General features: G+C 28.5%; 1 protein-coding gene across 2 annotated transcripts; it reads right to left on the bottom strand.

The window, feature by feature from the left end:
- Positions 1 to 5,896: 5,896 nt before the first annotated feature.
- Positions 5,897 to 14,268, bottom strand: LOC130671040 (GRB2-associated-binding protein 2). 2 transcript variants are annotated; one of them, XM_057474724.1, is made up of 7 exons: positions 14,106 to 14,265; positions 13,850 to 13,985; positions 13,592 to 13,720; positions 12,600 to 12,780; positions 11,522 to 12,532; positions 9,776 to 9,915; positions 5,897 to 9,708 (listed from the first exon to the last, which is right to left on the bottom strand). In XM_057474724.1, exons 2-7 carry the CDS (start codon positions 13,928 to 13,930, stop codon positions 9,466 to 9,468), a joined length of 1,785 nt encoding a protein of 594 aa, XP_057330707.1. In that variant the 5' UTR covers positions 13,931 to 13,985; positions 14,106 to 14,265; the 3' UTR covers positions 5,897 to 9,465. The 2 variants fall into 2 exon arrangements, with proteins under 2 accessions (XP_057330707.1, XP_057330706.1); XM_057474723.1 differs by having other exon boundaries at positions 13,850 to 14,268.
- Between the last annotated feature and the right edge of the window lie 118 nt (positions 14,269 to 14,386).

The raw sequence follows: 14,386 nt of genomic DNA, 5'->3' as shown, positions 1-14,386 counted from the left end.
TTTATCGGAGTTCTTTGGGTGTTTCCTTGTAGTTTAGTCAGAGTTTTCACAGATTCTAGCGCTTTTAGCGCCACCGTAGAAATTCGAAAAAAACTCCAGCGAAACTCGGTGTTTCGAGGGAGTTTTGACGGTGTTTTCATGGCAGAAACGCGGTATTCTTGTATACAGTTACGACACGGAGTTTTTGCGGAGTTCTTGCTGAGTTTCTTGGGTGTTCTTTTGGAGTTTCATGGGTGTTTTCGCGGAGTTGTCTTTGGGCTTGCTCGGAATTTCTATGGTGGTTTTTTATGGTTTTTGCGGAGTATATTGAGGGTTCTTTCGTCGTTTTGGTAGTGGTAACTTAGAGTTTGTGTGGCATATTTATGACATTTTGAAATAAAAAACTTGAACATTTACACTATCGGTGGTGCCCTGGTTAGAAAAGAGAATTAAAGAGGATTAAAAATTAATTGAATCCTTTTTAATTCTCCGCAGAGAATAAAATGGAATTAAAAAGAATTCAAATTTAGCAATTTTCAACACTTTTTAATCGTCTTCAGAGAATTAAATAGAAAATTAAATAGAAAAAAAAACCACACCGTGGACTTCAAATTTTTTACATTGTTTGGATGTCCTTAACAAATTCAAAGTTTTAGGTTATACATTTAGAATATAAAAATGATAATTATGATTATAAAATCAATCTAATACGTTGATAAATTTACTAAATTAATATAAATATATAGAAGAGATTAATATAAATAAATTAAATAAATCAATGACATTTAATTTAAAAAATTCATATAAATTTATTTAAGAAATAATATTTAATAAATTAATATAATCAAATTACAAGTTTAAATTCAATTAATTACTTTTATTATAAAATTAACAATTTTTAATAAAAGTAATGAAATACTTTAAACCATTTGAATAGTTTAAAATTTTAATGACAGGTATTATTCACTTATAGTTACAATTTAATATTATCACTTATTAATTATCATAATTAATTAATTCACATTATAAAATAAACAATTTAAAATAAATGTAATATTTGTTTTGATCGCCCACAATCGAATTTTCACGATAGTATCGAGTCTTTTATACATTTTAAATATTAATTTTCACAGAATTGATATTTATCGTACTACTTTTTAATCACGATAATAAACTATTTATTACACCACTAATTTAGCATAGTAATAAATTATATATAAACGAATTCATATAAAATTATTTGTATTATATAGTTATTATTATGTTTAATTACACAACACTTTACTTAGCAAATTTTTATCATGAATTTGAGGTTATTTAGTATATTAATTAAATGTAAATACATCTTGACGAAGACAGTACATAGGTGGATGAAATGTTTAATCAGGGTATCACTTCTAAGTCATCGATTATTCTTTAATCGAATGAATTATTTAAGATAAACCAATATGATCAATAATTTAATTAAAAAATAGATTTACTTGTAATTGCAGAGATATGCATTTTATAATTAGTACTTTATTCTTATTTGAAATAAATTTTTCAATTGAAAAACAAAATATCATTTACTTTGAAACAACGTTTTTTATGATCAAATTCTAGTATACAATATAATATATATACTTAATACCGTTGGAAAGCCGTGAATCTATCAAAAAAATTCCCAGAATATATCGACAGTACACCCTCAAAACTCCGCAAAAACTCCAACAAAACCCCGTGTCGAAGCCGTTAAAACGCCGACGATACACCGATGAAACTCCGCGAAAACCCTAACAAAACTCCGGAGAAACACCAACAAAACTCCAAGAATACACCGGCAAAACACCGACGAAAGTCCAAAAAAAAAACCGTGAAAACTCCGGGTAAACACCGACCAAACTCGAAGAAAACACGAGAGAAACCTTGTCTCGTAACTGCACAAGAAACGCCGCCCTTCTACCATCAAAACACCGTCGTAACTCCGTCGATACACTGTGGAAACACTGTAAAGGAGTAAACACCGTAGAAACTCCGTGTTTTCACCACGTTTCTACGGTGTGGTCAAAACCGCTAGGGTAAGGATGGGATTTAAGTTTGAAATTTTTTTTTTCGGACAAGAGCTCAAAAAGTGCCATTTTTGATTTTATAACTGGAAATTTGCCCTGCTCCCCCAAGGCAGGATATTTAAACTCAAATATAAGCTTAAAAAAAAATTTCACTGTCGGGTTGAAAATTGGTGCGCTCAAAGTTTCCCATTATTTATTTATTGCTTATGAAAGCTTAAAAGTATTTTAATGAAATTATTTACTGCATTTTATTGTATATACATTTATTTTTTATCTATTAATATAAATACATTCATCAGCATTTAAAACACTTTCGATGTTCCGAATATTCAAATTTATTTTCTCTTTTACCAAGTTTATTACTAGTCTATCCCATCTTTTATGTTTCTAGATCGGAACCTACATGTGCCAACTAAAAAAAACGTTTAACAAAATACCCGCAGACCCCGAATCACTAACTCACGAATAAATAATTTACCATAACTTCAATTTTGAGCCTACTTGAATACATAGATTATCAGATTCCAACGTCTTAATTATTTAATTCATAATTTAGTTGAATTTTTTAATTAATTTTCAAATGCTTGTAGATCTGATGAGATCTCTGTAAAAATATGAGATCTATATAGATCTGTTCCAAAATTTAGTTCTACGTATTATCTAATCCATTTTTCACGAGAACTGGTAACTACAGATACATTTTGAAAATTATTATTATTATTATTATTATTATTATTATTATTATTATTATTATTATTATTATTATTATTATTATTATTATTATTATTATTATTATCCTTTCGTCTTTCCCGTATTCTTTGCCAAACATCGTTAGTCACACAGTGAATGAATTACCGCCATGTTAATTTTAGTGCAATGTTGCCATATCAATTTCGAAGTTTCACTAATTTACATCAGATTATTAATTATTTATTTAAAATACAAGGCCTAGTACTCGATCACTTCATGTATTTGTATATCTATTAGGGTGGCGCAAAAAAACCGACTATTTTTTTTTTTTCCATCTCGCATGAAAATTTGTTGGTTTACGATGTTTTAAGAAGCCTCTCCACAAATCAGCTCAATTAAAAATTTTTAAGAGGTCGCTCACGAATTTTGAAAATATCAAAAATGATCGAAATTCGGATTTTTATTTAAAAAATTTTTTTTTTCTCGTGGCAGCAATAGTTTGTATTTGTAAAATCATGACTATGCTGAAAATTTCAGCCCAAAATTTAAATATTTAAACGGCGCTCAAGAATTTCGAATATTAACTGATAATATGTAACTAATATTTTGAATTAGTTTTTATAACTCAATTATTGTCATTCTACTTAAATATAACTTTGGCATAACCAAAAATATACAGGACAGTCTTAAACAATAAAATTTAATAAGTTTTGAATAAGCGGAAAAACCTACAAATTGGATTAAAAAATAAAAAAGTATGTAAATAACTTATTATTTCTATTTCTCGGGTTATATTTTCATTCATTGTCATGCAAATTGATGGTGAAAAAATCGAGAAGCTTTATTATTAATATTTAAGGGTCGCTCAAAAACGTCCAAGAGACTGCGCTCGGAAACATTCAAAATTCTTGAGCGCCGTTTAAATATTTAAATTTCGGGCTGAAATTTTCAGCATAGTCATGATTTCATAGATATAAACTATTGCTGCCACGAGAAAAAAAAAATTTTTTAAATAAAAATCCGAATTTTGATCATTTTTGATATTTTCAAAATTCGTGAGCGACCTCTTAAAAATTTTTTATCGAGCTGATTTGTGGAGAGGCTTCTTAAAACATCGTAAACCAATAAATTTTCATGCGAGATGGAAAAAAAAAAATAGTCGGTTTTTTTGCGCCACCCTAATATCTATATTTAGTCAAATTTAGTAAATATAGAAATTCAAATACATGAGTGATTGGGTACTAAGTCTCTTATCTTACGACTAGGCTCCATTTTTTTTAACTGACTGAATCAGCTGAGAACGTTTTTTATAAATATGGCAACGTTGCACATCAAATTTTACTTACGAGATCAGTCGCAGTGAGGGAATCCCCGAGATTTAACGATTTCTTCGCATTGACATAAAAGTAGAAAATAGAATAAAGCAACTAAAATTATAGAAACTTTTTAAATCGATTAGTAACACATTAATACTCGAATCACTGAATCTATGTAGGAAAGTAATGATTAATTTTTTTTAAATTATCATTAAAAAAAAAGCGGGGATTCCCTCATAGCGCGACGAACAAAAGATTATTATTATTATTATTATTGTTAGTAGTAGTAGTATTATAACATCAGATAAAAAATATCATATTATATAATGATGCTTATTTTTAATTTTATTTTTATTGCCTGCGTAAATCTTCATAGAAAACTTAAAAAATGATATTTTTCAAATCTCTTCACAAATATTTAAACTATTACCCATATGACAATCTTGTTCAAGGATTGAGCAAGTCTGGTCTTAAGTTCGATAGACGTTAGTGTCTTTTTCTACCTATGTGTCTTGCTGCAGATACTTCTATCAATTTCATACTTCAAAATAGTTTATTTCTGATTCTTTGTTTAAAATATTAATTTTATAAACTTTTATTATGTGTGGCTAGATTTCAATGATAAGTCTAGTGCAAACCTTACACAAGAAATTCGTGCCAGATTATAACTCAACTCTGAAGGAAGACTATAGTTGCAAATAGTTGTGCATGGCTTACTCAGGATCTGCTCAGCTCAAAATTGACTTTAAGCCTTGCGCAGATCTTGTGCAAACCATGCGTAAGTACCTGCCGTAAGTTACTGGTGTAAGAAATGCGCCAGAAACTTTAAAACTGCACCGTATCTAACGTATTTTCAATATTCTTTTGTGGAATGCCTTGAGCAAGTCATGCACAAGTCTTGATGACGATTTCTTACTACCTGATCTTGCACAAGACCCATACGTAGAAAAAGACACGGCAGTATTACAATTCTACTCACAACATCTCTACTCAAGGGAAGTAGTTACAACTCTACTCACTCACAACTTTACACAGCCTCAACTTTACTCACAGTTTTTTTACTCAGGTTTAACTCTACTCACGTATTTTAGCCTACCGATAAAATAGCAATTCTTTGTGAGTGGAGTTGAGGCTGAGTTAAGTTGTGAGTGAATAGAGTTGTAGCTACTTCCCTTGAGTAGAGATGTTGTGAGTAGAATTGTAACACTGCCAAAGAAACTAGTGACTAGGGGTTTTGCTCAAAACACTGGCACCAGAATCTTGCTCAAGCATGTGTTACTTAGGTAATGTCATATTATTTGATACATCAAACAAATTTAAATTACAAGATATCCGATACAATATATTTATTACAATTCCCTTCACTAGGCTCAATTGCATTTAAATTGACATTATTGACTTTTCTTTTAGTTACTATAAGTAATTTAATTGTTAAATTATTCTTTATATATTTTTTTAAATATCTTAATAAGTCTATTAAAATTTTATTGTAAAATTTATTAATTTACATTATCAAAAGTATAATAAACGATTTTGTACATCTAATTATAATTATTTATCGAATTATGTTTATTTTCCAACTAACTACAATATCACTAACTTTGTTTTATTTAGAAATAATTCATTATTAACTAATCAATTAATTAATTCATAAAAATATTATCATAATTCATATTTACAACAATATAAACTTTTATAATTTTCCATTAATTATCTTCAATTCACGAATCATTAAATTTTATATACGTAATTTAATAACATAAAATAAAGAGCAATAAATCATTTAATCATTTAAGAAAATTGCAATACTGTTATTATAAAAATAAAACTTAATATACACCCGATAAAATCTTAATATAGAAAAATTTCGTTGATATATTTTCTAAAATCCTTCCGCTCCTCTTTATTTTTATTTTTAGTTAAATATCATTTACTACTACGGAAGTGAAGAAATAATTAATATCATTTTATATAATTCTATGTACCTTAAAAAAATATTTAATAAATGATTTTTTTTTTTTCTCAAGAAAAATTATCATATTATTTTTACATTACGTATTCTATAATCAGATCCGATATTCATTTGAATAAATGATTCATGTTTATTAGGGTGAGCCAAAAAAACCAACTTATCGAATTTTCATCTTAAAAAGGACCTACATATCGAGAAAAAAATCCTCCCATTGGGCAAAATTTTTAGCTCAATTTTAAAAGGTGTCGGTAGCCATTTGAAATTTCCCATTTAAATAACATGCAAAAAAATTTTCTTTGATTTAAAATATTATAACTTTTGAACCGTGTGAGATAAAAATTCGGCTCTAGAATATTCTTGCGTAGCATTAAATTTCTTTAAAAAAAGTCCTAGGAGTCGAATTTGTAAACTTGATATTTCGTATACTAACAGGCCATCAAAGTCTAGAGTAAACAGAATCATACAAACTTGAAGCTTTATTATTAAAAATATCAATACTACGAGAAAATTTGTTCTACATGTAGTGCAATGAAATCACCAACAATATCCACGTTGTAACAAATAATATTTTGTTATCGATCACAATAAAAGAAAAGTATTTGGAAAATCCAAATAAAGCCTTAAATTTGTATGATTCTGTTTACTCTAGACTTTGATAGCCTGTTAGTACACGAAATATCAAGTTTACAAATTCGACTCCCAGGACTTTCTTTTCAGAAATTTAATGCCCGACAAGAATATTCTAGAGCCGAATTTTTGTCTCACACGGTTCAAAAGTTATAATATTTTTAATCAAAAAAAATTTTTGCACGTTATTTAAATAGGAAATTTCAAATGGCTACCGACACCTTTTAAAATTGAGCTCAAAATTTTGCCCAATGGGAGAATTTTTTTCTCGATATATAGGTCCTTTTTAAGACGTAAATACGATAGGTTGGTTTTTTTGGATCACCCTAATGTTTATGTATAATTAAAAACTATTTCTTACTTAAAAATGTATACTCTGTATTACGCTCAATCATTGTAATGTGTAATAATTACGTAGAGTATTACAACAATAAGAGAATGAAAATTCAAATTATTTTTTATCAATACAACAATTTCTGTTAAAATTTTTTATGAGTGTGAATGTAGCAGACATCAGACAAATTTAAAATTATAAATAAATAGGGAAAGAGTTAAAAAAATAATATTTATAAAAAATGCACTTTGTATTTTCAAAATTTTTTAAATGCGCATTTTTTTTTTAATTGTTTACTCTATTTATTAATAATTTTAAATTTGTCTGATGTCTGCTACATTCATACTCATAATTTTTTTCATATTTAAAAAAATTTCAATCATCAAAATCTTTTTGTAAAACAGTGTTTTACATTTCTTTATAAAGTCGACAATTAGTTTTGACAATCAATTAAAATTCAATAAATTTACATATTTGTGTTGTAGTAAAACTTACAAATTTTAAAAGTTTTTTTCTTTACAATTATCGATAGTAAAACTCTTCCATACACTGAAAAAAATCAGGAGTGAATTCAGAGTAATTACGAATTTTATTTAAATTGAGAGTGAATTTGACACAGTCATCCGCTTCAAGTTCACTCCGGATTTAATCCGCGCTCACTTCGTCAAATTTTTACAGTGTAAAGTTTCAAATAATAAAAATCATTATTTTTCATCGATAGATATGACTTTTTTATATAAATTTAGTTTTTTATCTTTTTCGATAAAATTATTGATAAGAAAAAAATTATCAATAGTTTGATTTAATTAAAATAAAGAAATTTTATGTTAACATTATATTTGTTTTTATAAAATTTATCATCTTGTTAAATCTTAAATATTATATTTTTGGTCCGTAATAAAAAATATTGCTACACATTGCAGTAAAAATGCAGATTTTTTTCGTTGAACACAATATTCCCATGAAATATTGATGTCTAAACCCGTGTAAAAAAAATTGTTGAGAAAAAGTTTTTACTATTCTAAACTTCAAAACGTGACACAACGACGAACTTTTTTTTAACGATTTTTAAACTTTTGAAAATTCAAGAGAAAAATCAATGAATATCTTAATATTATTGTGATATGCTAAAAAAAAAACGTTCAGAAATAGTTCAAGATCAGCTTTTTCTGAACGCTTGCACTGAAAAAAATGATAAAATTTATCACTTTTAATGGAGAGGCAAAACAAGTTTACAAAAGTCTAAAAACGTTAATTTATAGTAAGGTAAAAGCCCCTATACCCGCTCACGTTTCATTGGAGTGAGATTAAATCACTCAATATAAATTAATAAATACAATGAAAAACTATATTTTTTTTTATAGTTATGTTTTGAAGTTTCGAGTATTAGAATAAAATTTAAGTTTGAAGAATAATCTTGATAATTAATTATTATTAATTTTTTAAATAAGGACCTTGAGTGTACCCATAGTCGCTCACTAAAAGTTGTCATGTACCATTACTCGACCAACACATGGCCCTATAGTCGCTCAAAGACAATATCAATTAAACTATGATAAGTTTATTGATTTGGACAAATAATTTATAAATTATACTACTTTATTCTTTCATAATATAAAATTTCATGAGTTTTAAAAATGTATTTAATAAGATATAGTTATAACAATTCTTAAAAAATTTGACGTAGCCTAAATTTAATCTAACGAATGAACGTTAAAGTAAAAAATGCCCGGCTGAGCGCGATTTTGAAAAGTCATTTAATTTAAATTTATAATCTATTATAAAATAATTTGATACATCATATTTTAATATATTTAGATTCACAAATAATTATTTATCAATAATAATATTTTTAGTTGTAATTTTTTTTTATAAAAATTATAAAAGAACGCCTTAAACAGTTAAAGTGAGCGACTAATGGTACTGAGCGGGTATAAAGGCTTTTACTTTATTAAGTAAATTTTTTTTTTTCATGTTTCTGAAGATCGAAACGTTTTTCGTGCAACGAAAAAAAAAATTGGAAAATAAAAAAACTACTGGATGACTAGATTTCTGAAATATTTCGCATATAGATGCTGGTATGTCAGCCGGAAATCTTAAGCCACCCCCAATCCGGAAGTACATAAATTTTTGTCATTCTTGTTACGCGAAGAACGTTACGATCTTCAGGTACATTTTTTTTCTTCGTATTTTCTGAAGTTTCAAAATCGTTTAAAAAAAATTTGCTACTGTGTCCTGTTTTGAAGTTTAGTATAATCAATACTTTTTAAAACTTTTTTAAACGTTTTGTTTTTTTTTTTACACGGGAATGTTAAAATATATTTAAACTGTATTTAATTTTTTTATACTAAAGTATCCGAAATGCAATTTGTCTCCTGTTTTAGATCAATCGTATCAAAAATACTGTACTACTTATTTTAGTAGGCAACAGAGGGTATAAATATATGGTTATATTTATACATATATGAATAAACGGAGAAAAATATGAGTCAAACCAGTCTAAGCTAATTCATCAGTACGTTTTCTCTCTTCTTCAACTCGTTGTCTTGTACGATTAAAGGCATCGGTTTTCAAAAAATCCACAGTTTTATAGACAGTTGTATTAGGCGGCGACTGTGCCGGTGGTAAAGTCGACGATGAAAAACTCTCAGAAGCTTCTAAGTCAAGATCTAAGTATTGTAAGACTACTAATCGTCGATTTGAAGCCGGTATAAAGGTGTTATGATCTTGATAATAGTAAATCTGTTGAATAAAAACAATAAATAAAGTACAGATAAAATTATTTAAATAATTATAAATATTTACTGACCTCTTCTTTATCATCCACAATATTGTTGTCTTCGTCAGATGTCGAATAATGTCGTGTTCCATGTCCATGAGCATGTGGTGTCGGACTGGGAGCTGCTCGAAATTTATTTTTACCAGGTGGTGAAGCCAATTGGAGCGGTCCTATTTTTATAAACAAAATATTTAGATACATATCATCATACACAGTTAGAAATTTTGTGTATTTGCGCTAAAAAATTATTTGATTAAATTTTCTGTGTTGATTTTCAACACAGAAATTCGTCAATTCGACACAAACCGCTTGTGTTATTTTACTTTAACTGATTTTTTATGTTAAATGATTAGAAAATCTGTAACCAAGCAAAGCATTGTAGCAGCATTATCTGCAAGGAAACTTGGATTATAATTGATTTACATTTAAATATAATCATAGATAACTTTCATATTTTTATGATTAGGTTCAATGATTTTTTATTCTCATTTTTCGGGAGGATAATTCATAGCTCCGTTTTTTAGAAAAATCACAGAAAATCGAATTGATTGTTACAGGGTGGCCACAAAGAAATGATTTCAAAATTCTCTGATATTTCCCGGTTTTCCAGTAAAGTTTTTCACATTTTTCCCTGATTTAGAAATTTTATTCTTATCATTTAGATATTCAAAGTTTTTATTATATTTTCATTTTTAATAATTAAATTTGATAATTAAATCATGCGAGAAACCATAAAAAATGGCAATAAAATAAATTAATGATGCCTACTTTTGATTATTCGATGTTAAAAATATATAAGTTAAAATATTTAACAAGAAATTTTATGATTTAAATAAATTCAAAATACACTGGTTACAAAAATTAAGGGATATTAGAAAAATTTCAAATTTTTTAGTAATTTTCAACAGTTTGTAACTCGAAGGAAAATGGTCGTACAATAAAAACAAAAATTCAAACTGTAGCTTCGAGTGTCTAGTTTTCTGATCTGGGTCTTTAAATTTTTTTATTATGCACGGTTCCGGAGCAATTAAAAATCAATCATAATTATCGAAAAAAATTTATTGAAGCTCGACGACCGTTTTTAAGACGAGCAAAAATTTGGCAAATTTCTTTTTCGATAGTTTTCTTAGGATTACTCCGGAACCGCACATAATAAAAAAATTTAAAGACCAGATCAGAAAACAAGACACTTGAAGCTACAATTTGCCTTTTTTGTTTTTATTGTATGACCATTTTCCTTCGAGTTACAATCAGTTGAAAATCACTTTGAAATTTGAATTTTTTTTAATATCCCTTAATTTTTATAACTAGTGTATAATTGAAAATTTTTTAAATTTTGAACTGTTACAATTTAATTCCCGGATACTTTTCGAAATTCCCCGACAATCCCATGATATTTCCCAGTTGCATTAAATTCCCTGATAATTTCCGATATTCCGGTTCGTGGCCACCCTGTGTTTGCTAAATTGGCATAAGTTGTACTAAGGGTAGATCAGTATACTTGAGTTAGTTAGGTCACGTGCTTATATTTATTAGTTAATTTTAACACGAAAAGTCTGTTAAATGTACAAAAATTTTCTGTCAAAATAACAGATTTTGTGTTCAATTATTTAACATAAAATTTGTGTTAAAGATCAACACAGACGCAGTGTGTTGAATTTAAACTAAAATTTGTGTAGACCATTTTCCCCACGATTTATGTTTAATTTAACACTAAATTTTTAACTGTCTATTCATTAATTTTAAAATATTTAAATATCATAATTTTTATCTCACCTTCAGTGGGAATTTTAGTTAATGGAGGTTTTAATTTTCGATTAATCCGAGGCGGCTCAGTGGTAGCCAAGTGATCAGGACTCATTTCTGATGCTGATAAATTAGGTCCAGGTGATGGTTCATTGCTGATAATTGATGTCGTATCACTCATTTTTCTACCAGGCTTCAATTCTCGATAAACAACAGGCGGTGGAAGAACGACAGTCGAAGATACGCTGCTCGAAGAATCTCTGACAAGTGGACTTGGTAAATTTGAATATGTTGCAGTTGTCGAGCTTTCAGAACGCGGACTAGATGGTTCGTCGTCATTAAAATCATATCTAAATACACGATCATCAACAGAAGATGGTGCTGCATTACTGTAGCAATGTCTAGGTGTACGACCAATTGTAGAAGTATCAGTACTCGTTGTATTCGGAGTGTTCAATTGATGAGAGCGGGGAAAATCATAAGTCTCATCGGATATTACTGCTGTTGCTGGTGTCGACGGCGCGGGTGTCGCTGGTGTTGTTGGTTTAGAACTTTCAGTAGCACCATCCAAATTCAAATAATTATGCCCGATATTTTCTAATGTCATGTGAGATGGTTTCGGTGGTCGCGGTGGAGCGCGAACTGATTCATCAACCGGCGGTCCAGCGGAATCAACGATTCTCAATTTACCGAAACGTTTTCGGACACTCCATGAACCAATTTCAGCATCACCTGAACTGTGGGAAGGTCTTGAGTCACCAGAAGATGGAAAAGTTTCCCAATTAACACTCGGAATTGGTGTAGTCCATTCGTCGTCAGTAAAAACACTTTCAGCATCTGTTGTTGTTGGTGACCGTGATGGAGATGGAGCAAGTCTTCGTGGTGCATCGTAATGTTCAGGGCCATGGCTTATAGCTGAGCTTAGAGAGCTAGTATCATTTAAACGTCTACCGGAAATGCATTCACTTATGGGAATATAAGGGCCTGATATGGTACTTGTAGGTGATATGGGAGGTGATTCTTGAGACTCAAAGTGAAATACTAAAAATAAAATCATTATTGTAATTATTGAAAAAAAATAATATAGTTATTTATATATTTTTATTACGTTGTTGTTCTTCATCCTGAGTATATGCTTTCAATCCACAAACTTGACATATTGCATCTACCCATTTATTCATATCTGATTCACTTTCTGCCACCAAATAATAAATTCTCTTTGGTGTCTTTACATTAAACATATATTGATATTTTTGCTTGCGGTTTTCAAATCTCAAACCAGCATCAACCTGTGGTTACAATGAATAATAAAATAAAATGCGCTCATATAAAAATTATGGTAGAATCAATCAAAGCTCATGATTTAGGAGAGAAATTTAATTAATTGTACAAAATTGCTTTGAATTTCTCCGTCCTAAAACGGGCCTACGACATAGCCGGCTATTAAATTCTATAAAGTCCCCAAAAACTATACCCGTCTTGATGACAGTAAAGTTAGCAGACATTTGAAATTTAAATAAATTTTTTTTTACAGATAAATAATAAAAAAAAAATATTTCTAAAAAAATGCACATGTAGAAAATTTAATAAACTATACGTGCAATTTTTCAAAATATTTTTTTTAATATTTATTTTTTTGTTAAAAAAAATTCAAATATTGTTAAATGTCTGCTAACTTTACTGTCATCCCGTCTTGGGCCTATCAACAGAATATGTTACTTAAGTTAGCCGACGTCTAAAAATGATAAATTTAAAAATAAAATGTTTTAAAAAATTGCACCTATAGTTTTTTAAATTTTCTACATGTGTATATTTTTAGTTTCTTTTTTTTCTTTAATTCAATTGTTGAAAAAAAATTCAAAAATTGTTAACTGTCTGCTAACTTCAGGATCATTCGATTAAAGTATGAATTCTATATAATTATTTATTTTTCTCTTCTTTTTTTGATCCTTTATGAAACTTTTTCATTATAGTGCCGTAAATAAATAAATAAAATAAAATTATTACAAGTAATTTTAATAGAATTACGGACTTTGATCCTTCGTTATTATAAAACTACAAACTTTGCAGAAAATAAATAAAATAATTTGAAATAATTACTTGTTCACATTGATCAAGATCGATATGTCCTTTGAGTTTTCGACATCTCTTATCTGTATAATATTCTAAGAAATATTGTCCTGGCAATTCACCACTATGACGAAGAGCAAACCAGCGTTTTCTCCATCTCTATAAAGAAAAAGAAAAAATGACACATGGATAATTATTTTTTTCCTCTTATTTCAAACACTAATGTGATGACTATGATAAATGATAGTATAAAAAAATATATGTATAATAATATAATAAAACAATTACCGCTCGCCAAAGTTTAGTAGGTGGGGATTTAATGAGCCATCCCTCGTGTACAATTTCTTGAGACGTTTTGAGCACTTCCATACCCACTTTTTATTACTCACTTGCATCAAATTTGACCCGTATCTTGTCCTTTAGCCTGTGAATATCCAATTGATTTAGTGTACGTCATTACACTAAACACCATAACGTTTATCTATTTTTGTCCGACATCAGTTCATACCAGCAAATTCATTGTTAGCAACAACAATATACACACCCAATAATATACATAAAGTTTATAATGATATGATGAATAGTAATCACAAACCAAGACAATTTATTTTTCCCGTTTGATGCTCAATAAATGCTCCAACATGCTCCAATCTTCGACGTAAAAATAAAAAAAGTCAACACAGCGAATGAGAGCGACACCATCAGGAATATACAAAAGATATATTTTTTTTGCTTTTTTATAATTGTTTTTTTCTTTTTTACTGCTAGGCCCTCTGTAACTTTGCGCGCCATTTTTAAATACAGTAAAAATTTCATGAGTGTGAA

This window comes from Microplitis mediator, chromosome 7 (genome assembly GCF_029852145.1).
Source record: "Microplitis mediator isolate UGA2020A chromosome 7, iyMicMedi2.1, whole genome shotgun sequence".
Lineage (NCBI taxonomy): Eukaryota > Metazoa > Arthropoda > Insecta > Hymenoptera > Braconidae > Microplitis > Microplitis mediator.
This window is presented reverse-complemented; position numbering and strand designations above follow the sequence as displayed.

What these genes read in the sequence shown, in the direction of transcription:
- LOC130671040 (XM_057474723.1), bottom strand. Translation starts at nt 13,930, where the DNA reads ATGGAAGTGCTCAAAACGTCTCAAGAAATTGTACACGAGGGATGGCTC. An exon ending in TCAGGATGAAGAACAACAAC is followed by an intron (nt 12,533 to 12,599) that starts GTAATAAAAATA and finishes TTTTATTTTTAG; the next exon opens with TATTTCACTTTGAGTCTCAA. An exon ending in AACTAAAATTCCCACTGAAG is followed by an intron (nt 9,916 to 11,521) that starts GTGAGATAAAAA and finishes TTATAAAAATAG; the next exon opens with GACCGCTCCAATTGGCTTCA.